Source organism: Amblyomma maculatum, chromosome 2, assembly GCF_055883805.1.
Source record: "Amblyomma maculatum isolate TAMU_Amacu chromosome 2, ASM5588380v1, whole genome shotgun sequence".
Lineage (NCBI taxonomy): Eukaryota > Metazoa > Arthropoda > Arachnida > Ixodida > Ixodidae > Amblyomma > Amblyomma maculatum.
Window position 1 is genome coordinate 83,769,990 of NC_139345.1, and position 26,984 is coordinate 83,796,973.

The following is a 26,984-nucleotide window of genomic DNA, read 5'->3' on the forward strand; positions in this document are numbered from 1 at the left end:
TGTGCCAGTATCAAGGATACAAAAGTAGAGGACGCAGTCCTTCCATGCGAACTTTTTCTTTACTGCTCAACTTAAAATTTTGAGTTTGAACGCGCAAGATGGAAGTTTATACCTTCATGGCTCCGCGTGCATCATGTAGCCTCTGCTTCACTTCAAAATCGAGATATTGTTCTCAGGAAGCCCATTCTTCCCACCACCCCTTTTCTCGCCACGCGTATTCGTTAGCGGAGTGCTCCTGAATTTTCGATAACCTAGGGTTATTTAACGTGCACTGGCATCGCACGTTACGCATTCATTTTCGCCTCTATCGAAAAGCGACCGCCGCCATCCGATTTGATCCCGCGTCTTTGGGTTCAGCGGTCGTGTGCCGCAACCACTGAGTCACCGGGGAGGGGTGTGTGTGTGAGACAGAAACCGAGAACTCTCTGGATGCTGATCTGGCAACGTGCGTCCGTTTCAAGTACAGTGGTTCACACATCCACGGCAAGGTCTAACGTTCCGTCTGTAAAAGGCGGTTTGTGATCCAGTGAAACAATGAAAGCACAGCGTCGATTACAAGGCGCTGAACATTCTCGATGAAGTAATCGTTATTTTCATGTAAAATCCTGAGCACAGAAGATACGATCTAACTGTCTAATATATATATATATTAGACAGTAATTAGACAATATATATATATATATATATATATATATATATATATATATATATATATATATATATATATATATATATATATATATATTTTTTTTTTTCCAGTCTATAGAACCGTCACCTCGACATCCGGGAGACACGTCGGTATGTTTCGCTGAAGACTCAATTGCTGCATTTAAGGGACATTTAAATTTGAAGTTGGAGTTGAAGTTTATTCTTAGTTTCCTTATACAGAAACTAAAGGACCCCGAACAAAAGGTGCGTACTTGCACCTGACCAGGTTCAGAGCCCCATACAATTTGTACACAGGGGAATCAGCGCGGTACAGATGAAAGTGTTTTCTCCACTCAAAGATGCAAATTAACAATGGAAAAATACAACAGTAAGAAGCACTGAAAAAGCTGAATTCAAAATGAAAAAAAAAAAAGCAACAGTAACAGGGATTCAATTTCAACCTTATCTTCCAAACTGAAGGTTTCGATCATCGCTAATTACTGCTTCTCAGGTCTGTATCCTCGAAATGTTAACTAAGTGTAGCCACGAACGCATGCAGTTGCTATTGAAGGTCAGAATTACCGAGTACAAACTAAATGTTAAAAGACTTTGGAAGGAGTTTTTTTAGTCGACCTCGGTTAGAATTAAACAGTCCTGAACAAGCTTGCTCCCGGCAAACTGAGCCTCGGGAATTTTCAGGCTGGCCTTCTACCACGCTAGCACGAGCTTTCAGCGAGAGCAATCTGGCAACATTTATAACCATGTCATATAATCGTGTCCCCGAATGCCCTGAAAGTGTATGTACACTATCTGTCGTCTTATAAGCAGGGCAAGGCTAACCACTCGATCTTATGCAATGACCTATATTTTGATAATGATCCCCACGACGACTCAGGAAAAGCTGACCTGAGAACTATGCTATGCACCAGGTATACCTGTCTAGTCTAGACGAAGCCCGCACGCTCAGTATCAGCGTCCTTTCCAAGTTACGCGCGCAGTCCTCAGTTTCTGGCTTCTGTCCCAGGAAATAGTCCGTTAACAACCTGTTTACTGTCTTGATATCGTTAATTTGCCGACAGCTAAAAGTAAGGCTAATGTGTTTTTACGTAAGCGCTGGCGCGGAAAAAAAAATGCCGTGGTCTTACTGGAAGATGATGGCGTTTGCGGTCAAATCGTTTGAGATCCGGTAGCCATTGTTGAGACAAGACGGCAAAACTTGCTGATTGACTCTTCCAGACAGTTTCCTTAAAGCATAAATAGTGGTATTACTATGTTCAAGGACACAATCGTTCTTCCCCTGTAATCTATGAATTTCCGAAAATCCACAAGGTTGAGGTCCCTTTGCGCACTCCGATAGATTCCACGCATTCTCCCCTTCACATCTTATTCACGTTTCAGCACCTAGTTACTCCACCACTCGCCGGCGAGAGCCCTACAGTGCGCACACGCGAAACACATACTACTTCTTCAAAAACGTATCAAGATTTGAAATTGGCACCGGAAAAAACACGGTCTCGTTAGATGCATACTCCCTGTTTTTAATTTTGCTTGTGGATCTTGCCGTGAAATTATGCCCCCTTTACGGCGCCCATTGTACTCATAGTTGGTTTGGAACGTTTACCCCTACAAATCAAACCAAACTAAAGGCAAGCTAACCAAAGCGAAATTTTTATGGGTGCTATCTATTCTACGATGAGCCGAATGTACAGATTTGTTTATCGGTGAGTCAGAAAACTTTGAAAGAAGGTACCGGAAACAGCAGACATACAAGAATCGACGAGTGGCCTCGAAAGCACTCAAGATAACACTCGATATCCGCAAGCTGCAATATCTACTATGTGCAGACACTTGTGCTTGCAAAAAAAAAGAAGAAAAAACCTTCACGGCTCTATTTTGAACATTGCTTATATAGACGACAACACAGCCCTATCGCAAAGACGAAACTGTGGTACCGGAGCTACAGTACACGACTGTTCCATCACGCGCCGTGCTCAAAGCCGGCGAAACCTCGTTTTGCTTTCAATGTTAACAAGGCTCTCAAAGGAGGGGGAGCTTTGATTTATACTTCTTTCTGCCGATGATTTACCATTAAGAAAAGACGGGTTCCCGTGAAATTCCGAGATTAAAACTCGACCTTATACTCAAACACTTTAATGTGATCCGATGTACTCACAACATTAAGTGGAAGGTATAAACATAAATAGCATGTTTTGCAATGTTTGCTTCCAACATTCATTTTGCAGTCTTCACACGAATTACCGCAACCACCTGTGACATAGAGGCCTAGAATTTGATAAGCAGTCTGTGTAACCTAATCTAATAATTGAGGAGGAACTCACCAGCTATATACAAACATAAACCATAAATCGGGAAGGGAATCATAATAAAATCGCTCCCTGCAAAAGTTCTTAACGGCTACTGACAATGGGATGACTTTATGCTAAAGAGCCTGTTACTTTAGCGGACTGGGCGCCGATCTAATGGAGTCCTCGCTCTTGCCTCGCGGCAAATGGAGTTAATTATGCAAGAGATATATTATGGAGTTATAGAGTTCGACAACGATCAGAGCGGCGTTTCAGGTATACGTGCTACTCAAAGCAACCCATCATAAGCGTCATAGTCGACAAGACTGGGCAGAATGCACTGCAAGAGGCGGAGAACCCGACCCTCATCCACGAATGAAGAGATACAAAGTTGAATTTTTCGACATGATCCACTGGTTGTAATAATGCGATTCGCGAAAGGAGCAGCTTGGGACTGCGCGAAGAAGTGGCTTGAAACGCTAACAATGTTCTTTTCCACGCAACAAAGTATATTTGGTCTATGACGGACTTTTATGAGCTCGTCAACAACTTTTCACCTGCGGCCGCAGGATCAAAGCAGGATGTCTTTTGGACTTTCGAAACATCCGCCTTCGGGAAAATGACAACGCTGTCTAGGGGCTAAATATAGATTGCATTCACACTCGCAATGGCATGACCCACGCCAGGCAACGCGGAAGATTTACGACGACTTCGCGCCAAAACAGGTCATTAAGAGCACCATAAACATCTTGCGACCATTTGTGCAGGGAAATGCTCGTATCGCAGCAACTATACATGGTCCAGTGCAACATTAACGGCCATTGCTGTTCGTTCTCACTGAAAACATAAAGAGCTCCCATTGCCTCAAATCCGGGTTTGGCTGCTAACTTCAGCGCCAATACAATCTATTGTCTGGCCCTGAACCAAACAATGCGCCTGAGCTCGGGTTGATGACACTTTTACCTCTCTGCCCCTTGAGTTCGCTGCTCCTAGAGTGGATCTGTCCGCCATTTACTGACGTCATCTACAGTGCGCTCGTACCAACTATCGCTTTCGAGAAATGCAACACCACCAAGGCAAGCAGAAGTCCTAGACCCTTTGGTGCTTTGGTCACAGCCCACAATTACCGGTTGCACAGATGCACGCAGAAAGCAAACTCCTACGAGCGCCGCCGCGTCGCCACGACCTTCTCGAAGTTGACCGCTTCTTACACGGTCAGCTGGTTATTGCGTTCCTGTGCGCACACAGATGCGTCCACTCGGCGCAGTCTCCCCGATTAAAGAAAAATGCCGCACGTTTCGCCCCGCCGGGGCGTCCCCGATCTTACGCGTGTAGCCTTGAGGGAACGCACGCGGCTTGATCCTGCTCAGGGGGGAGGAAAGTGAACAAATGAGGGAGGAGAGAAGGACAGAGACTGTGAAGCAAGCTGCGCTTTTTGTGCTAGCCACGTGTGACATCTTCTCTATGGCCAGAGACGAGAGCTAACGGAAAGGAAGAGAAGGCACTGCGCAGTCACGCAGCCACGTCCGGTTTTAACTAGGAAACCCCGCCCTCTACCATATGAGCCTAACTCACATGAGGGAAACTGTCCGCGCAGAAGTCACGACTGGCGGCCTTTGTTAGACTGCGCCTGTCGATAGAAACTCGAGCGCAGGTTTGTCTGGGGAGGAAATCCTTCGTCGCGGATAGCAGTTGTTTCCGCCCCGTCTTTCGCGTGGCTAGAGCAACAAAATGGACGCGCCTAGTTTTGCAATCTCTCCTCGCCGCCGCCAGCGAAGGTCGTCGGACGCTCCAACGTGTCAGAGGCAGTTTGCTCGGTGAGTAGAACGCATCGCTCTCTTGTGCTTGCTCGTCATGTCCAACGCGCCGCGAGACGTTTAACAAAGGGCGCGAAGTTTCTTCTGTGTGTGGGTTTGGCGGGTTACCTTCGTTCACATTGACGGCTGCGTTGGGTAAATGGGCTCAAGCAAACATGACGCGGGCGGCAATAAAATAAAAATAAAAGAAGTGTAGCGCTTTCCGTCAGCCGGTAATTTCTACCGTTAAAGCCTTCGTGCTTGTCACGCTGATCGGCACTTGAATGAGCGCTTCATTGCAACATTGAAGTATTGTTCAACACCCGGCAATAGGACTAAAAAAACAAAACATGCAATTTGCGCGGCCTTCAGTGCGTACTTTTTTTTTTTTGTCGTGTATATTGCACTTCCACTGCTAGACCTTATTTATATTTCAGTATTCTGCATGTCAACAAAGTTATTGTATTCGTGTTCTTTTTTTTTTTTTTTTACATCAGTAGATTAACTGCAGTTACCACTACAGGTTGGCGCAAAAATCTGATCTGTCATTGTATCAAAGATTTCTTATGGCGCATTGCGCAGCAAGGTCGTTCGACATCTTTTTTGCACAAATGCGCCGGAACAAAACAGCAGAAAGACAACATTTGAGGTCAAATGTCCCGAGCGGACTACTACTTCGCTTTTCACTTTTGGAAACTTTTCGTAAAGCGATTTCTTGCAGCCTGAAAAGCTATGCGGCATTCATAAATAAAAGTGCGGAACACGCGTTTGCATGATTCGATTTTAATAAAAAAAAAAAAGTTAGAACCTAAGCTAACGAGTGGAAGCGCAGGAAATATTTTCTTTCAATTTACAAACACAACATTCTTTATTCAAGGAATTGCGAACAGCGTATCCGCATTTGCATTAAACCGCGAGGCAACGTTATACGTTACCTTCAAGTAATCGCTATCATGCTGCAGCAGGTTTGACATTCCTTTGTTTACATTAACCTTGTCGCCTGCACATCACCTCCCTTCCCACCCGAAATGCCTAAAAGACCCTTCAGGGTAAGAAACTGAGATAATAACCAAACATATTGTGTTTTGCGTGTTTATTTGTGCGCCTTTAAGGTTTAGAATAAGGTCTAAGGTTTATTTGTTGAGGCTCGGGTAATAATGCCTCATGTGTATATATATATATATATATATATATATATATATATATATATATATATTAAATTATATTATTATGCTCCTAACTTCACTGCTTTAATTTCCACTTTCAGAAACTACACAATGCTCTACGTTTTCTTGAGTGGGTTCCTCCTGGTTCACATTGCTCCACATGTACGCACAGGTAAACCATTCCACGTCAAAAAATTTCTCGTCTGCAAAACCAAAAGCTAACGGCATTGAGGAGCAAAGTACAGTTTTCATTGTCGTTTTCTTGATATCTAGTAGTTTATATCAGTGGCAAGACGCCATGCTAACCGCTCACGTGCAATATTCCCCTGTTGCTCGCGGAGATTGTTTACAATACCGTAGGCTAATATGCATGAAGTGATCACCGCTATATCAGCGGAGCTGAAATAACATTTAAATACCTGTTTCATTCGCACCCCTAAAACCAGGGAAACCTCCTAACAGGGTTCATGTTCGGGAAACGTATGTAGCGAAATAAATGTGAAAGTTAATAAACGAAATAAAACGAATAACGTACAACTGAAACATGAACTTTAGTGTTCCGACAGTATTTTTTAATGTAAAAACATTACTAGAACAATTGGCCATCGCCTTCTGTTCGTGCTTTAGCTCTGCATCTGTAACTGTACATAGTTGAAATATTACTTATCAAATAGGCTATTATCCGGCATGATTCAGCCGTCTCCTGACTTCCTACGTCGCTGGTATTAGTGGCAAAAAGTTAGGTGTCAGATGATATTAGCAAGTTTGCTGAATAAGGCCGCAGCTTCCACAGCACTGCTTTAATTGGAGAAACATGGAAGAGGCCCTCGTCCTTAGTCGTTAGCCATGCTGGTGATAAATTCCAAGAATAAAAAAATTATCAGCCATGCTCATGAACTGCATGTTTTCTCATTATCATTTCAAGAATGGTCGTCTCGTGTCATTGTAGATGATGACTTCATCAGAAATGGCGGCAGTCCGGTGGTGTGCTACTACCACGGCTGGGCGGCGGACCGTTACAGCCCGATGAACTACCGCATCCGGGACATTCCGGGAGACCTGTGCACACACGTGAATCTCAACTACGCCGGCGTGGACAAGGACACGCTAGGAGTCAAGGACCTCATACCGGCCTATCAAAACAACTCACGTGAGCAGACGCACTCTCAGTGACGTCACATGCGGGTTCCCGGCAGCAGCCTTGATGGCGCTTGGTCACTCGGCGAGGAAGATTAATTCTTCAGTTTTCTTTTTCTTTTAAAAGGTCGCAATTTGGAGTTAACGCCTACCATCCTAATCATATCCAAAGAAAAATTTACAGGAGGCATGCGACATCAATACAAAGAACCGGTGATAATGTGCATGCTCTTGCTGCGAGGTGCTTTAAAATAAGACTGGAAGAAAGCAGCATGAACAAAAAGTCCTCGTTTCCTTCATAGAGAAGTGGGAGTAAACAATGAAGCGACAAGGATATTAAGATTTCTTCAGCATGAGGGATTGTATTATGGAAAACCTATCATGCACTTTCAAACGAAGTGGTTACAGCACCTGTATATACAAAAACTGTTCAGAAAGTTGCGCCGCTCCGCCATGCATGACAAACATATTTGATAACTTCAGCCAGCTGCAGAGATAGCAGACAGTGGCGAAGCTCTGCATGTCAGTGGCTCATTACCCGCTGTTAGCGAAACCAGATTCCTTTAACCTGGCTCGCGTTATGGTTCACACAAACTAATTCCTTATATGCTCTTGAATCCGCAGATTACAAGGACTTCACGGGAATCAAAAAGAAGCACCTCTTCGTGAAGACACTGATCTCTCTCGGAGGTTGGGATCATGGCGGCGAGGCTTTCTCGTACGTGGCAGCCGACCGCCAAAGAAGATGCAACTTTACCCGAAATCTTTTGAAGTTCCTTCAAGAGAACGAGTTTGACGGAGTCGACATTGATTGGAGGTTCCCTGCAAGCCCTGACAAAAATGGAATTCCAGAGGATAAGCAAAACTATGTCTTGTTCCTGAAGGTGAGCTCCGCTGATCTCTGCGGCATGTTCTCTAAGCAGCTTTGGTTTGGCACTTCTCGCGTAGAACGCAAGTGATTGACTCGCGTTTCTAATTACAAACATTGCAGTGCTTTAATTGAACTGCTTTGGATGCCCCTCACGTGTGCTTGATGGTCGAGTTTATTTACTTGGTGTATTAACTTTACTTTCCTCCGTACAGTCACATTAACATGCAATTGTTTTTTTTTTTTCTAGAGCCTATGCAAGCTGAGGAGGAAGGGTCTCATTGTAACTGCAACAGTTCCCATTACGCCATATTACCTTGATAACGGATACAACGTCAGAGAAATGGCAAAGTGAGTCTCGCGGCGCAAGCAGTTATAAATGCTTCAGAGCGAGCACTGATTACGATGTTCCCACCCGCCGTTGCCCAGGTACGTTGACTGGCTCAACGTGATCGGCTTTGACCTGCGAGGACGCTGGACTGGCATTGCAGACGTCCACAGCCCACTGTACGCCAGATCTTTCGAGACAGGCGATACGCGGAATTTGAACGTGGTATGTTTCCAACTCTGCGCTTGCAACTTTTGAGGCCATTTCATTTCGCTCTTTTCTTTCAGCGAAGCTAACCACGTAATGAAATACGATAAAATATAAATTTTTTGCTGCAGTACATCTGCAACTATTTGCATGTTACTCCGGTAACTTACACCTTGTGGCTAGTGTTACCAGTTATTTTATTATCATTACCTCAATCGAAGTTGTTTAGAAAAGAAATCCAGCAGGTATGGGGCAACATTGAGTGAATCATTGAACAATTTTTTGCATGTTTTAATTAGTCTGGTATGTCTGCGCGTGTGCGTATGCGTGCGTGCGTGTGCGTGTCAGCTGAGCAAGTTAAAATATTCTTATTCATGACAGTTAACGAACCTCCTGCTTCAATAGTCTCAAGGACGCTTCTTTTCTTCGATGATATAAAAACAATTAGCATATCATGTACCTTGATGATCAATCCGCAAGACGTCCGAGAAACTGATTGGGCAAAGTTATTCAGTAAGAACTCTCAATACGTAACGACTGCTTGGCTTCGGACTTTTTGGACTGCTTGGAGCAATGGGTGAACTGAAAATATGCTAGGCGACATAAAACATATGCTGCCAATATGCTAGTCTGGTGGCGATTGATAAATGTCTGTTTTTCCTGCTTCATCACTCAGGCTCAAGGACTGAAGCGTCTCGTCGAGTTGGGGGCTCCCAAGAAGAAGCTCGTCTTGGGTATCCCATTTTTCGGGCGCAGCTACGTTCTAGCCGACAAGGACAAACACAACGTAGGTGCCCCCATAAAGGACGTGCCAGCGGCGCCCGGACCTTTCATCGGCAGCACAGAGATCTTAGCCTACTACGAGGTAACGGCACTATAACTTTGCATATCAGTGATGCTTCATCTCTCAACTCTTATTTCGTGAAGGTTAAACAAAAGTGATACTGAATCCAGTGCCAAGTCTTTTTAGGTACTCCTGTCGAGTCGACATTTATTTGGGGAAACAACGTGGCAAATTCATCAAATATTGGCTAACGTTTTTATACCGGACTACTTCGTTAAGACTTATCATTGACGAGGCATGAGACACGCAGTGAATGGCACAGCACACAATATATTTTCTCCTCAGCCCTTTCATCCTTCCCTGTTTAATCCTTTCATACCTATTTCCCAGTGCCGGGTAGCCAACCGTAAGACTTTCTGGTTAATATCCCTGCCTTCTTTCTTCCTCTGTATGTATCTGTCGATTCACTAATGACCTTCTCATGACCTTTGCAGTGCGCCTAGTGTCGCAAACTTTGATGCTCTAGAAGCATCTTTAGCTGAATGATAACCAAATGAATAGTGCCAACACAAGTAGAATCTTACTACTCTTGTGCCATCCTTAGCAAAGTCGCTTCAAACGCCTAACCCGAAAGAGCAAATATGATAAAAGAGTTTGACCTTTGCTACAAAATGTGTTACGATTAAGTTTGGTTTTCACTTACTATGCGCGTGTTCGGTATTGAACAGTATTGTATGGCATCATGCAAGGAATACATTTTACACTCAACGGTGCACAAAAGGTTTAAACACGCATTACACCCGCACAAAAAAAGAAAGGACACCGTCATAGACCATAAACGTATTATACGGGCAAAGGAAAAAAAGTAACTAAATACCGCATATAAAATAAGTGTGCTTCAACTCAAGGTGTCTTGAGATGCATAGGCAGGTTCCTTAACGAATTGTCATAGTCTGTCCCAGTCTTGAGATTACAGTTAATAATGAATTAGCGTTAGGATGGCGATGCGAAAAAAAACCCGGCTTCAGCATCTCGGTGTGCAATGGCTCCGAAAGAGTTTGAGCAGCAAAAGAATTTGCTTCTAGTTGAAAGTGGGATTGGACGCCACGGCGACGTGAACACATCAGCTTCGCTTCCGGCTAATGTGGATCTCAACCGTCTCTGCTTTTTTTGTTTAATGCGCTCAAAAATATAGAATAGTGCAGTGCAGGCCATGTTCAAAATAGACAGCTAAGGAAACAGGCATTACTTCTCCAGACAAAACATTCTTTTTCCGTCTATATAGCGGGACTTTGCCGTTTAAATTGTGGTTGCAGCTGAAAAGACTTTTTTTCCTTTTAAGTTGCCAATGTTTTTTGCGTAAAAAGGATGGAACCATTGAGTGTGTTTTCTCGGACAGCTGGGACGCAGTGTTCTTTTGAAACGTCCTCCAATTGGGGAATTCTTAAGTATTTTCCGCTTAGCCCTTTCGGCATAAGGTCTTCCGAAAAAAAACGAAGACTTTATATTCTATGTTACCTTGTAAAGACGTTAGGTCTTCTTAGTATATAATCAAGATGGCAGTGCTTCACGTAGGCCTTCACACACGGCCAGTAAGAAAATGCTTTACGGAAGCTATTGAAATATACTGTGAACTCGTCAAAATTGGGGATCCAGCAACTATCTAGCTCCAGCACACTGAAGCCTTCAAAATCAATGAAAGAATGTTAGCAATGTGACATCCGTCAAATACGGCTGACTGATATTGTGTAAAATGTTGTACGTCTTAAGCTCTCGACAACTTCCGAAACTTTTCTTCCCGCGTGATAAAAAAAGAACTTCTCGCACGGTGCATTGAATAGCTTCCTCAGCAACTTTACTCTCTCGAAACGATGCAGTCTAACCGCAATAGCGCGCCATCACCTTTACGTGCGAGCTCAAATCCGCCTTTTTCACAAGGCCGGTATGCGCATGCGTGCTTCTCCCCTGGTTGTAAACAAACCACCAGCCCCCACATATGCATGCACAGCTCCTGGCCTCCGCGATGAGCGCAGCCGAAGCTAATCTCGGGGTCCATGCGCAGTTCATTTTCGTGACAGGCGTATGCGACAGGTAATGGCAGCTGTCAAGAACACATCACCATTTCGCAGATGGCTGCGTCATACAAGGACGTTTTCAACCAGTAGCAGATGAATTTGCAACCACTACCAGAACGCACCACATTTTGTGAAAAATGCGGATTCTAACATGTGTGCAGTTTTTTGCGACCAATTACAAACGCAAAGAACGTCGATACTCGGACAAGCTAGCCAAAGTTCGAAAGCCTGGAAGATTTAAAGGCTACGCTTATTGAGACATTGTCAAACTTAAACTTGAATTGTCATTGGTACAAATAATTCCTTTCAGCCTGAATCACTCTCAAAGTCGCAGCACACATGCTGACGCATTACCTCCCGCGAATTACACTGATTTTCAGGACACTTTTTATCGATATATTTCAACGAGACATATATTCTGCTACCGTTGGGTTATTTCCATTACAAATTACTTTTGTCTGCACACATAATTTTCTTCCTCCGAGAAGATTGCTGTGATGTCACCGATAAGATCATTTCTTCGATATGGTGGCAGCAATGCTATAGGTTTCTTGAATATACTAATAATGTTGAACATGCTCGTAGCTATAGACAGCATTGGAACTAGAACCACAAATAGCTAGTGTAAAGAAGACAAAGAACAGACAACGCTGCGGCATCGCCATCACCATCCCTTGGCTCCGGCGCCCATCTCTCGCGCTGAAGCTGTGCCCTGCAGCTGGCAATTCGATCCTGTTGTGCCCGAACTACTGCCGGCGCTAGACGATCGACCAAACTATTAAATCCGCATTTCACTTGGTGGAGATGCGGAGTGAAATGCGGATTTAATAGTTTGGTCGAACGTCTAGCGCTGCCAGTAGTTCGGGCACAATAGGATCGAATTGCCAGCTGCAGGGCACAGCTTCAGCGTGAGAGAGATGGGCGCAAGAGATAGGCGCCGGAGACAAGCGATGGTAATGGCGATGCCGCAGCGTTGTCTGTTCTTTGTCTTCTTTACACTAGACAAATTATAAGCGCGGCGAACAGTAAACCTTATAGCAAATATCAGGACTGCATAAGCACTAAATGTTTGTTGCTTTGGCGCATACTCCTGTTAAGGTGCCTAGTCATATCGCTAGATGTCAGCTTCTCATATGGAATGGAAAGCAGCACTACAAAAGCTTGTACACATTTGGGGCCATTCAGTGTGCGCACCTTGGTGCCATTAGTGATTGCACAGCGTTAAATACGCACGGAATGTTTATTATGGTCATTTCATGTTTACTGTTTCAGCTTTTTATGCTTTGAGAAGTTTAGTTGCTCACGACTGTCTCCATAGAAAAGAGTAGGCTTACCAAAGGGAGTACTAGCTCTATATTTTGGTCTAGCCCTGCATAGAAACACCCAGACCTTCGACGTGGACTTCTCTGTCGCGATAGACGCGACAGAAACGAAAACTGCTGGAGTCGGACGCCACTTGTTTAATTAACTGACACTATTGTGTTCACTTCTGTGGACTGCGTAATATTTTGCTCAGTGGTTCGATATTGATGCGCAGTGCACTAACGACGCCAGGCCTACGTGTTTTCCGCTTATCTCTGTAGCCGTCAACGTATACAAACACTGTGAAGCCATGTTCCCGTGTTTTTACTTATGAGCTTTACTTGCCCGCATGTATTATTTAGGAGCTTGGCTTTACAGCTGTATTGTGCTCATTGATACCTTTACGTCCTCCGTAATTACCAAGGTTTTTTATCTTTGACAGATATGTACAAACATTGAAGATGGCACTGCGACGCGGGAATTCGACAATGAGGCCAAGTGCCCATACATGTACTACGAAGACCAGTGGGTTGGTTTCGAAGACGAAGAGAGTGTGGGCATCAAGGTAAGAAATTCACTTGAAGTTTATTATTATGCGTTACTTATTTTACTTCCGTTGATAGCCTATAGACTAACAAAGAAAACGAAATACAATAACAATTACTTTTTTTTTTCAGTCAACGCAACAAAGGTCATTTAATGAGAAACTGCGAAGGTAAAGCTAATTCGACAACTGAGCAGCAAGTAGATCTAATTTGAAAGGCTGTCCCCCTAAACCCGTGTTTGATAAATAAATTTAGGGCATTGCTTTTTTGATTGCACAATATTTTCGCCCTATATTTAAACAATCAAATTACTTTTTTTAACAATTAATTCGGATTCTGAATTGACCGCATGGTGGCAGCCCATTATTAGTTTTCAAAAGCCCCGCGCCGAAATTCTCTTCTATAAGAAATGAGACATGTGGTCGCTCTCAACTGTACATTATGCGAGCGAACACGGAGTTCGTTTCATCTAGCAACCAAATCCAAGTCGTTAATTTCAAAAATGTTTCCTTCTTCTCATTGGAAAATAAAAACGTTCTATCTTGATAGAACCTGAAAACGATACATGTTAACTTATTGCTAATTGCAGACAATAGGGCTGCCAAAAGTATCTAATTTCATAACGGCGTGCCGGTCGAAGGAGGTCAAATGATTCAGCTACTTCTTTCAGGATGTGTTTGCTTGTCGTGGGTTGAAAAACGAATTTGCCACTGATAAATTCGGGTTTCACATATGTTTCCGCCTCTACGTTCAGACGCCTGACGTCTACGCCGAAACAGGCTCCGTGATTCGTGTTTTAAAGTGAATGAGAGCGTAGCCTGTCCTCAGAGATCCGCGCAGAACGCTCCGACACTTATGCCGAACGCATGGCGGCAACATCTCAATTTGGTTTTTGACCTCTCCTAGCTTATACAAAGCCCCTTTGGAATGAAATTGGTGTGTTTTGAACGCAGTAATTTCTTAGTAAAGGAAACGTAATTTGTACCCTGGGTCAGAGATAAATGATCTAAACAGCTTAATGAGGCACCTATCATTATGATGTACGCGTAAAACGTATGTTCGAAACTTTCAAATAGCAAATCAAATACCCACGTATTCTATTATACGAACGAATCAAATGGTGTATTAGGAAATTATTCAAGCCAAATAGAGCATGTTTCGAATACGTTTCGAATTCAAACTTTTCAAACACGTTAAAATAATTGGCATAAATTTAAAACTGGACGATCCGCGACAAGCCTTGGGAAAGTTTAACAACCTTTCATTGGTGTCTGATCTCGGAGGCCATGGCTCATATGTGGTATCAGCTGTCTCATAGCCTGGGGTTGATTTTCTTGTTTATTTTTCCTCACCAATAAGAAAAGGTCATTATAACCGTAAACTTGACTGACTTACCATATTTATTTCGTGTTGCAGCCGCTCAGTAAATATTACTGTTGTCTTAATGGTTACAGCTCTAACTCCAAAGGCTAGAGCCGCACCGTAGCACCAGCACTTCAACGTTTGACATTACTTCTAGTATTGCGCGATTATTCGAAGAATTAGCTATTATTGATCCAGATCGTTCCTTTTCGGCTCGAGGCTATCGTTACTCGATCGTATTCGATTCTGTAGTGAAAGTGCACTGCTCCTATCAGATTCGCACATTCCTAGTAAGTTCGGATACCTGCGAGATATCTGAGAAGCAATTGCTAATTAGAATAACAAAATTTAGTTTCTTTCAAATTTGTTATTCTGATACTGAATCATTTTTTCATCCTTGGCCGTTGTATATGCCTTTTTTTTTTAATTCTATTGACCGTACTACTCAGACAAATTTTCTGTTGCTTTTAATAAATCACGCAATCTGTCCTCTATTAGGTGGACTTCATAATCAAAGAAGGCTACGCTGGTGTCATGGTATTCAACAATGACATGGACGACTTCAACGGTGTATGCGGAACCAACCATCCCCTTCTCAAAGTGATCTATCAAAAGCTTTCCGAGGCAGCGCCCGAGCGAAGGAAACGGCGATAGGCACCTGACGCGGGGTAAAAGGCAGAAGTGGTGTGCGGATTGCTCACAGCTCTGGTCATCGTTTTAGCCGCCAAGCAGATGACTTTTCAGCGGTGTTCCGTGACCAGTGGCTACAGTCACAGCTGCGTAGGGTACAAATTCGCTCAGGTTGTTTTTTACAATGTGCACTCGTGCGAACTTTAAGAGGAAGACTGTCCATACACACTCGTTGGATGCACTTCGACAGCTTTTTCCCGAAAATAAAGATATTTCACATGTCCTGTCGGCTTCGTTTCATTTTTAGCTACAACACTTATACGCACTATATTTTCGAATAAAGGGTGTAAAGGCTTGAATACAATTTTTGTATGTCATCATGACAACTGATAGTGACATTCCTTGTTTTTGAATATGCAAACACGTGAAATATAAAACGCCGGTACAAAGGTATGAAACCTTCTTTCCTGACCGGAACCATTATGCTTTTGGAAACAAATTATTACAGATATCCTGTCACAGGGTGCGCCAGATTATTCATCCAGTGATACAAACAAGGCGCTTTGAAAACTTCATGCTCTATTCACAGCACATTCTAGTGTGTATAACTTGTGAAACATCCCTGCTACCGCAAGGCCTCCGACTTTCAAGACAGTTACAATATATACACGTGGTTCACTTGCCTGCTAATTGAAGCATTCTTTCTTAAATATTATATTATGCCTTAATTTCCAGCAGTGAGCTTCAGTCGGTTTCTCGCTCACTGTACACTTCTGGTGAGCCTGCCACCTCAGCTGTTTCATTCCATGCACCTTCCGCGACAGCCCGCCAGTCACATGAAGTACGGTCTGCTGTAACACCTAACTGAGCTTGTTTTCACAAATTATGTGTGCAACATTTCTTTGTCAGTACCCATCTCGTCCTGATACCTTTCGAAGAGCGTCGATTGTCTCTTATGCAGGGTATTGCATTTAAAACCTTAGCTGCCACTTACTACCTGCCTTAGTTGCCACTTACTACCTGCATGTGAGGAATCGCTTTTGCTTTACATATATGTTAGCTGCACACCAAATAAACCCCAGCCTGGACGTCTGCATTGTACAAGTGAACGGCAAGTGGCGACAATACACTCCCGTGATCAAGGAGTTCGGGCCACACACGTGCTCTCGACTGTGCATGGTCATGCAGTACCCGCCCATTCACTTATCCTCCGTTCAGTGTCTTCATTTCCCTCTTAGCATACCTGAGTTGCCCAATCAGAACGATGTAGATAGTGCAACTTATTTTTCTTCATAACGTTACAAACACCAATAGCTAGTAAACTTTCATCCAAGCTATATGCTGCACCATAGTCACACTGTTGAAGGCAGCTGATGAGCGAAACATTCGCCGTTTACTTTCAAAAAAGAAGACGCGGCTCTAAGGTAAGGCACGCAGGGGCTGCTCACACTGTCTAGACACAAGAAAGAGTCAGAGGCGCGTTTAACAAGGCTCGTAAAACTATTTTATTAAGGCGCGACGATTAGGAATATACGTCATATTAATTGCCTTACAAGACAGGACTTTTTTCACGTGCATTAATGAATTAATAAAATTGATTGGTTTGGTTTACACGGTTTAACGTCCCAAGGCGACTCCGGAAATTTCAACCCCGTGGGTTTGGTTTTTCGCCTCCATCGAAAGGCTACCGGCGCGGACAGGGTTGTGCCCGCATATTTCGGTTTAGTTGTCGAGTGCTCTAATTACTGCGCCATCAAGGCAGGGGAAATTGAACTGTGTCAGTCTGTAGTGTCCACTAGAAACAAGTAATCCGCCAATGTACTAGGCACCTCTCAAACACCAGCATTCAGTGTTCTGAGTATTTACGTTATAGAATACATTTTTTCTCCTTTCAATTACTGATTCTATTCTGTTAGGAACTTCTTTAATCATTCGCAGAAAGTTTTAATCAGATAACCTTAGGAAATTCATGGAAGCTAAAACTGTCCGATGGCAGGATGAAGCCCCATCTGCCTCTCTTGACAGGTGGTGGTTAGGGGGCGACAGATGGAGGAAAATTTTTCTCTCCAATTGCAGATGAAGGGCGGAATTAGAGGGAGAGACTAAGCAAATACAGGGAAGACTCAGCAAATATCAATGGAAAAAGGGTTTGGAATGGGGATGGAATCAGCATATAATCAGAATTGCAGCACTAACTCACCACCCGTAGCACTTATTACAACTCTGAGGGCTTAACGCTCTACGGTTTATTGAAAAAGCCCTTCCCGACTCTCAATATGTCGCAGCAGAGGCGCTGCTTCACAATATGCTTTGCTCTCAGATGTCGAAGAGAAAACGTCGCATGATTCCTAAAATTACTCTAAACAAAGCGGCGCGTAATTGCGCTAATTGCATCAAGTCCCCTATAGTAATAATCAGTGGTAAACTCATCGCAAATATATAATCTGAAGAACGGAAATAATTAAAACGTCTTCGCTCCACGCATGTTACAGCATATTATTTTTTCGAAAAGAAATACCAATCATTTTTTTAAACAACTAATTGGCATAATCGAGCATCGGTTACCAGCAGAGCTTATATCAAGTACCGCTAAAGAAAAGTCACACTCGCATTCCGCAGCTCTATGCCGAGTTTGATTACGCAAGCCGCTGGTCTTGGCGTAATAATACATATTCCGAGTCACAGCGACAGAAACAGTTCATGGTCACAAGTTTGGGAGAGTCCTCCAAGCTGGAGAACATTTGTGTAAGAAAGTGATTCCTCATCAGCGTGCACCCAAGCTGTATACCGCTTGGTCGGATGCCAATGAGTAAGTACTTCTATATTAGAAACAGGACAGATGGAGGCTAGGGACGAGCGTCCTAGGATATTTAACGTCGCGAAACTCACTAGCTCTGCAACATGTTTTCAGGAAGGATATACAGATCAACAGGTGGCATTAAGCTAGATGCGACCTCAGAATTTAGTAGGTGCGTTGCATGACACTACTTTTTCCATGCAGGGCCCATTAACTTTGTAACCTAACTCAACCACATCCACGCTGCACTCGACTGAAGTCAGTGGAAGTGGCGTCGAAAGCCGTCTGTTTCAACACTGTCGAGCTTTCACGCAGGAAAACAACACCCAGTTCCTTTTTTGTAGCTAAACTTGCGGAGCCTTATCGTGCTAAGATATGCTCCGTCAACGCGAGCGGAACAGAGAGCTTTCCGTCTTCATGGCCGCAGCGCCCACACGTTGTCCAGCGCACGGTGTGCAAGCACATCTCCAGCACCTGGCTTCAGCTACAATCTTGGTGAGTTTTCACTTCCATCTATGCCCCAATGAATTTTGAAACTGCGACAAGGAAGAATGTTGCTCCCTGACATGCACAAGTGCTGTTCTTTAGCCGTTATACCGTATTCCCCTAACCATATCGGTTAGGGAAATGGGTTAATAGCGGAGCGCGAGTGCGCATGCCCAGAGTGACTACCGCACCCCTCACCTATTCATCGCAGCACTCCGCGCATGAGCATTGCCGCACCGCTATTATTTTATCCTCCTAACTGGTAGCGTCCCCCTAATCTAAAGCTCCCTATTAAGTCCGGCTGGGGTGTCCCAATAAACCACAGAGTAAACACCCGTAAATTACATAGCTTTCATGATGATAATGAAGATTGTATGCAGTATAGTGCCGAGTTATCAGATTTACAAGTGATGTCCGTGTGCCTTTTTTATACGCCCCCTTATGCGAATTCGAGCAGCATACCCTTACTTCAGTTGAATATGTTAATCATTAGACACAGCCACGCGGTTCGCCGCTTCCAAATAATGCCTGTTACATACTGTATATACTAATTATTTACATTCCAGCTCACTTAGCTTTTTATTTACAACAGTCCCTATTCGTTGAAACACGCCTGTGGCACTCCACAAATCATTACGTCTAGGTAGACTAGTAAAGTGAACTAATCCGTGACGTTGCTTGACGGTGTTCTGTGGTGACTGATATTCCCGTGGTGTCTGAAATACAGCCGGTTCATTACTATAACGACAGCTCATTTTCACGAGTAGGCAAAAAAGGTTTGGTGGGATACTTAAGCTAGTCATTTATGGTATGACTCAACGGCGCTAATGGCTCCTATTTGCTGGCTCTCCTTGCAGATCCTCGGTAGCGTAGTGTGTACATGCGCTTTCTACTCGGCTAACCACTACTATCCTAGTTCGTGCCTCTATTCTCTCAGACATATTCACTGGCACACAGCAGTAACCTACCATATCGTGTGAAGGCCCAAAAAGTCACTCTTTAAGGAAGCCGTACGAATATGCCTGTATGGCCTATATGTGAGTAGCGTGTTCGACTTTGGGTAAAAGGGTCAGTGGGTTCGATTCCCATCTCAGAAGAACTTCGCAAAGTGGCAGCTCGTGTTAATGGGACCATCTCATGTGGTCTTCTGACGTCCATAGTTACAGTGCTAAAGACAGGACAAGAAGAGATAACGGAACACAGCGCTGTGTTCCGTTCTTATCTCTTGTCCTGTCTTTCGGGCGGTAATTATGGAGGATCGTCACCACCTCCGCAACAACTTGATGACGTCACACAAGCCACCACCCAATCAGTGCCCTGCCAAGCTACCTGGCGACTACCAACTGCCAAAAATCGCTCACAACAACAATGCTATTGCCGGCTCCGTATTTTCTGCATAAACGGGGCCTTTAAAGTTATGGCATTAATATAGTACCGACATGGCACAACGTGCACCTCTTCACTTCAGCATATGAGATCAGACGCATGTCTGTACACAAACTAGACAGTGATTGTATCGGAAATGTGCAGTTTTCTAGAACATAACTTCTCAGCACTTTAATTCAAGTATAATCACTTCAGAGCATAAACACTGTAAAACTGCGTGCCTCCTCCGGCTTAAGTCAATGCAACTGCCTTTACTGCCCAAGTTGGTCATTCAGTTTCATGACGACAACTTAAAAAAAGCAATGGCGTCTCATTACGCATCAAGAAAGAAAAAAAGATGAAGAAATTAATTTCAAATTCAGATACGACACTTTGTTCCCATGTTTCTTTTCAAACTTCTAAGAGCGGCTATTCTGTCCTAGATATTGGAGCGGAAGATACTGATAATCGCGGTATTGCACATCCCTGAACAATCAAAGAGCCGGTGGTGATATGTATCTCCCCCTATTTCCGCCAGACGGAGGAATTCGAAGCACCTCCAACTCGCACAGGCGGGATATGAGGCAACAAAGGATGTCATTGAAGGAAGCGCACAAGAGAAGTCACGAACCCGCCGCACATGCGAAAGCTCTCGTCGACTACTCGAAATTCACCGAAAACTTGTGCTCAGTAATGAAATTAGACGCCTCCAAAGGGGAGTTCCTCATCACAGTCATTATTCTTTCGGCTGAGCTGAGCGCAGAGTCCCACGACGGCTCGCCCGGCTTTCAGTGGTTTTCTCTCGCTCCCTGTTCTGGCGGCAGCGCAGCGTGAACACATTTTTCTACTACGCCAGGTACTGGTTTCACGACACAGAGGGGCTCGCTGGCGATAGTCTAGTACACTGTACTGAAGGCAGAACTATTTTCGTAGCTTAGCTCGGCTACCTTAGATGTGCGGCCCACGTCTCCAGTCTTCAAACACACTGGTGCACGAAATCCAAAATGTGCCACCTTAATTGTGTCTTAATCCTCTTTATACCTTTTCGCCGGCGTTCTCGACATGTTTTACAGAGCGACGTGACACACGACACAGAGGGGCTCGCTGGCGATAGTCTAGTACACTGTACTGAACGCAGAACTATTTTCTTAGCTTAGCTCGGCTACCTTAGATGTGCGGCCCACGTCTCCAGTCTTCAAACACACTGGTGCACGAAATCCAAAATGTGCCACCTTAATTGTGTCTTAATCCTCTTTATACCTTTTCGCCGGCGTTCTCCACATGTTTTACAGAGCAACGTGACACGCTGCCATGTGCACCGAACAGGCCGCCGCCGAAGCCCCTGTCAAAAAGTGCACAAAGCTGGCGGCACACGTAGCGTCTCGGCTCGATGCCAAGGTTCACACCGGACGGCATCTATGCTGACGGCGCGAAACTGAGAAGTTACTCAGGGTATGAAACGCTAACGCTCTAAACTGCGGCTCAACGAATCTGTGCCTGGTCCGCACGCAAAGAAACAAGTGGGACACGGATAGTACGAACTCAATGTCAGGAATGGGGATGGCGTCGCTGTGAATAATTTGTGGGGAGTGAGAGCTCGTGTACCTCACAGTCAGCTTGCGGAACTTCTGGGCTCCACGGTACCGAGTTTGAGAACCCTTGCTCTAGACTTACTCCATGTTCTCAAAACACACCAAGCACTTAGCGCTTCAAGTTTGCCCCCGCGTGCCGCTCAAAACTTTCTTTCATAGTCAGTGTCTGAGAGTGATTCTTCCATCTTCGGGGAACTGCTCATTGATGAGATTAATTTGCGTGACGTTTAAAACGAAAAGTGTACAGCTCGTTCGGTCGAAAAGCTGTCGACAAAATCCGAATTGAGAAAAACGGTCTTGCATAAAAAAGGCATATGATGTAGTATCAAAATTGCAACGCACCCCTTCTTCTTGTGCAGTATTCAGGTGATTTCTGGGCCTGGATTGCTTTCGACGTCACCGCATGTGAGCAGCAATGTCATAGCATTCCCATTTTGCATCCATCTTGACAAGTTGGAGGCTAGTTAGTGATAAAGGTTCGAACCGACGACATAGTACCTAAGATAAATCTAGGTATCCACACATAACTGAGTCAGATACGTCCTCCGCTCCCCCAAGACCAAATTTCAATTTATTATTTATTATTATAATTAAAGGTAAGCCGTAGTGGAGGCCTTTTGGAGTATTTTCGAACATCCGAGGATCTTTAACGCGCACTTTGCGACGCCACTGCACGTAAATATCCCCAGGTGGCTGAAATTGCTCCGTAGCCTTCCACTGCGGCTTTTCTTTCTCTCTTCTACTTTCACCCCCACTTTCCTTCCTTCCCTTACGGCGCGGTTCAGGTTTCCGCAGAAAAAGGGGGATAGATACTGTACCTTTTCTTTTCAGTAAAATCAATTAAATCTAATTTATAAACGTAATCCCAGAATTAAAGGCCGTTTAAAGGCGCTTTGTCTCTGCTAATTAAGAGCCACTGAAATGGTACTAGAGGAAATACTCTAATGCAAGAGATACACAAAAAAGGTTTGAGTGAAGTTCACAATTTGCAAGTAATTCCTAAAACATTCTGGAGTGCACTTTGGACTATGCACCAAAGTGCGATGAGGCGAAAGTCTTTTAACGGGGTGGTCCATAGCCCTCAACCCCCGCGGCACCTCTTTCTCTCTTTCTTCTTTCACTCGGCGGGTAAAGTGTACGCGGAAAAGTGTGAGACTGCGTTTTATAGAGAAATCTACATTGGCCACGAAAGAGGAGTTTCGCGTGGCGGAAACCACAGAGCCATTGCCTAGGAACCGCCGCAGCTGCCGGACGCCGTGTGCTCGCCACGCCAACTGGCAATTAAGAAGCAACCAGAATATGTGCCTTCTTTAATGCAACAACAGCATAGCTAGACATAGTGAGCAGCGCAGTTTAATTCTCCTTCTCTAGCGGGAGGATGATAGTAGTGATAAAGATAGGCTATTCAGCGGCGCATTTCGGGCGAGCGTATACTCAGCATTGGACAGGATTGGATGGGACTAGATTAGATTGGACTGGATTGGATTGGGGTCGATTGGACTGGTTTGGATTAGACAGGTTTGGATTGAATTAGAAATGATTTTTTTGACTGTTTTTCACTGGAATGAACTGTACTCGATTGGACTGGATTTGATTAGACTAGATTGGTTTGGTTTGGATTAGATTAAACTGGCATGGATTAAATTACACTGGATTGGATGGGATTGGATTGGATTGGATTGGATTGAAGGGGAGTAGGCAGCCCAGCGCCAGGTATGCATGCTTTCGTCGCGTATATTCTGGCTTAGCTAAGCTAAGCCACAGCCAATTTTTATTTAAGGTGACAACCTTTCTAGGCTCACGGAACGAAATCCCGCGCGCGAGAGTTGTGCTCGAGATCGGCTATATTCTGCGAGATTCCTCGAGATTAGTTCTTTTTTTATTATTTCGCTAACTTGCCATAAGGCATACTATAGAAAGACATGCAACTCGTTTTCTGCCAGAAACTAGAGAAGGCTTTTGCTTTTAGTGCTCTCTGTTTGCCACTTGGAGAAGTCCTCCTACCTCGTCGCCGACAGTCCCACTTCTTGGAGAATCCGTGTCCTTACTCTCGTTCCTGCACAAGTACACAAAACATCCGCCTCTGCAACCGGTGTGGAACATTTCGGGCTGGCGGTCGGTCCTATGTCTTGAGAGTCTCATCGGCACGTGACCGACGACGTAAGGGCCGCCCCAGCTTTTATCTTTCTAAGGGACACCTCCTCCAGTCTAGTTAAGTTATGAGGGAGGGATACACGGCGGGATGAAGGTACATGTACATTTCCGCAAAGAGGACGCTAGGATGGGGACAACGGAGTGGGCATCAAAAGGTAGCTTGGTGGGGAGTGCATTAGTGTTTGGAATTTGGTGTGTGAGGTTGTCAACTTTTCTCTGCTCAGCGTTCTCAACATTATCTTGTGTCCAGTTATTCTGGAAGCGTATCTTTGTTTTCTTATTAAGTGCATGGATATCCTAGGTTACACGTAGTGCCTTTGTCACTCTTTTCAGTTGTTTTATGGCGGCTAAGCAGTGTGTATAGATGTGGGCCTCTGTTATGAACTCTATTTTATTTATGGCCTTCATTGCATCGCGAAATGCATAATTTTCTCTCGCAAGCGGGTCCGAATGTTTTTTTCGTATTCATTGTGTACGTTTAGCTCTTCGTGAGTCGGGATGGTAGCTGCTGTTTTGCCACCATTTTGCTATAATCGACGCGTCCGTATATGCAATACAGGTTCCTGGGAGTACATCAACCAAAGGTCGAGACGCCGGCTTATCTTTACGACGTAACTTAGTTTTTGTTTGTCGTAATAGTCGTTAACTCCCATGGAGGGGGGTCAGCCATTGTCGGCGTTTGACTTGTCACCGCGTTGGTTGGACGACGTGGGTAGAACATATTTTCGTTTCATATTTCTCGTTTCCTCTCGCTGTTCGCTGAGCTCTGTCAGTGTGCTGAGATGCGGATATTCCTGAAGAATAGGAATGGGGGTAAGTTTTGGTAAGGCAGTGATTGTGAGCATACCGTTTTTATTTACTGTTTCCAACTCTGCCCACTGTCGCTTTGCGGGTCTTTGAAATATGAGCCTGGTATAGTATCCTGGGCTGAAGCACCGATTGTATAAGACGTCTGGCCATCTCCGTTCGGGCTCCTCCTCCACTTGACGAAATGTGTTTTATCAAGTGCAAGGAAGTTGCAGCTACTTTTTTCCTCCTATGAAGCCATTGCGTTTATTTTCCAGATTTATCAACATCTAGGCCAAGAACTCTCCGCTCGTCCACCCCGTGTAATGCCTGATTTCCAATCTTTAGCTTAACTCTTTTCGTTTCCGACTGTTTTCTTCCATTCTTATTTGCAACATTAATGTAGCTGGACTTTTAGGATGACAGCTCCAGACCTGCATCACGTACGTACTCATCTGCGTTGAGGGCCTCTTGCAAATAAAGATTTTGTATCTCAAGGCATTTATGAGTCGACCATATTGCGACATCATCTGCGTAAATAATGAGCTACGTCTGTGGTATAGTTCAGCTAATTTCCACGCCAAAGAGATGAGTGCGATATTAAACAAATTTGGTGCTAAAACTGATACTTGCAGCACGCCTCTGTTTGAGGTGTATTGCCGATTTGTTTTCCATTTACCCGGACAGAAAACGTCCTGTCCTTTTGCAGGTTATGCACCGCCTTTATAACCTGAAGGGGAATGCCCATACTTTCCATTGTTGTTTAGGATTGTGGTATGCAACACGTTATTCTATGCTTTTGCGACGTCAATAGCCACCACGGTTCGTACAAGGTGGCTATGCGGTGACACATGTACGACCTCTTAGGCTAGTATAGCCAATCCACTTTCTGTGCCAGGGCTTGTACGGAATCCAATTTGCCGAGCATGGTACTTTTGCTGACTTTCCAATCACCATGACAGGAGGGCGGCTATTATTTTTTCATAAATCTTGCAAATTGTGGGCGTTAGCGATATTGGCCATAAAGAATGTAGGCTTGTAGGAGGTTTTCCAGGCTTTGGTATTGGCACCACCACCGATTGTTTGCAGCCGACTGGAATTTCTTCTTGCCATACCTCATTTACCACATACAGCAGGTGGTCAATTGCGTATCCTTCTACATTCTTGAATATCTCATAAGGTGCATCGTCTTGCTCAGAAGCAGTTTTACCGTTTACTTCTCCGATAGCAGCCAATAACATCAATTTGGTAAATGGTGATGTTATTCCCATTTTATCTACCACGCCCTTCATTGGTGAACGAGCGGGCCACTGGGCATATTTCTAGAATAAAAGGACTTTTGCCTGATTTGCAAACTCCTCTGGTGTGAATTGTATGGTAGCATAATACTTTATGCGTGGTCATTGATCTATCGCCCCTTTTCCATGCTACGAAACGTCCTCCAGAGCGCCCTGTTGGTCGCCTCTGAGCCCAAACGACTGCACTAGTCGTCCTATCTCTTAAGAGCCAGCTGCTTTTAATAACTACGTGCCTGTTCCGTCACTCGGTCCACCTTAATTTTTCTTGGCACGTTTCCGATGCCGAGCAGCCTGTATTTCAACCTGTTTTCGGCGTCCCCAGAGTTTTAGAAGGTGTAGATCGTAAGCTGGCTGATCTTCATTCATTGTCCTTGTAATTGTGTGAGCCTCGAGCACCGTTTGAATAGTGGGCACAAGTGAATTCGGGCTAACCGTATGAGTTCTACTATCCTGCCGTACACCATCCCAATGTGTAACAGAAATTTTCGAATTTTCTTCGTGTGTCCCAAATTAAAACCTATGCAAAAGAGGGGGGGGGGGGGGGGCATGGTCACTACCCCACGCGTCTAAACCTGCCTGCCAATGAGGTGCACCAGGGCCTAAGTCTGGAGAGTGTGTTCGTGTGGCAGGAAGTGTTGTGACCTCTGGATGATTGAGGAGTACAAACTATTTCTGTGAAGGAAGTGTGCACTTGATCTCCCCTTTTGGAATCATAATCATATCCCCTAGCTGTGTGCGGAGTTTTAAAATCTCCACCTATTAGTATCGGAGTTCCAGGGTATAAACGTCGTATGTGTGTAACCCACGCAATATTAATAAGTGTGTTTATGGAGCAAGCGTACACGGACACTATAGTATCAGGGGCGTTTTGCTTGGGCGTGCGAGTACCGCAACTACTTCCTGATAGTGTTATACTATTTGCTCAAGTCAAGTGGCGTTTGGGTAATATTGGACCTATAGACGGCAGCTTTTTCTGGAGTTTCCGTCTCGGCCCTTGCTCTTTAATCAGGAACTGAAGGACATTGGTACCCTATGTACCATGAGACTGAACACAAAAGATTATGTTCCTGTATCAAGAACGCCCAGGAATGTAGGTTGCAGTATAATAATTTTGTTTTTTATTTCCACAACCTTATTAGAAAGGCCTCTACAAATCCATTCTCTAATCTCTTTCCGATATTTTCGGCTATTATTATCCATGATATATACTGCTCTGAATGAGTCGTGTCAGTTGCATAACGATGTCCAGTACCGCTTCCTATATTTTTATGCTAGCGGCAAGTTTACATTTCGGCACATCCACTGGCCTTTACGCCGTACTAGGCGCGGACGCCTCCTTCTGTTTTTGTGAATTT

The 26,984-nt window shown here is 44.3% G+C and overlaps 2 protein-coding genes across 2 annotated transcripts in view; both read left to right on the forward strand.

Moving 5' to 3' along the window:
- The first annotated feature begins 4,579 nt into the window (after positions 1 to 4,579).
- On the forward strand, positions 4,580 to 15,437 carry LOC146199159 (endochitinase-like). Its single transcript, XM_084594616.1, has 9 exons — positions 4,580 to 4,768; positions 6,015 to 6,085; positions 6,863 to 7,063; positions 7,675 to 7,934; positions 8,169 to 8,269; positions 8,348 to 8,471; positions 9,130 to 9,318; positions 13,057 to 13,179; positions 15,020 to 15,437. Exons 1-9 carry the CDS (start codon positions 4,683 to 4,685, stop codon positions 15,173 to 15,175), a joined length of 1,311 nt encoding a protein of 436 aa, XP_084450742.1. The 5' UTR covers positions 4,580 to 4,682; the 3' UTR covers positions 15,176 to 15,437.
- Positions 15,438 to 18,323: 2,886 nt separating this feature from the next.
- LOC146199160 (putative chitinase 10) overlaps positions 18,324 to 26,984 on the forward strand; it is a 63,222-nt gene continuing 54,561 nt past the window's right edge. Inside the window, exon 1 of the mRNA XM_084592063.1 lies at positions 18,324 to 18,443. Within this exon, the coding sequence (XP_084448189.1) occupies positions 18,324 to 18,443 (120 nt within the window). The remainder of the gene's footprint in view (positions 18,444 to 26,984) is intronic.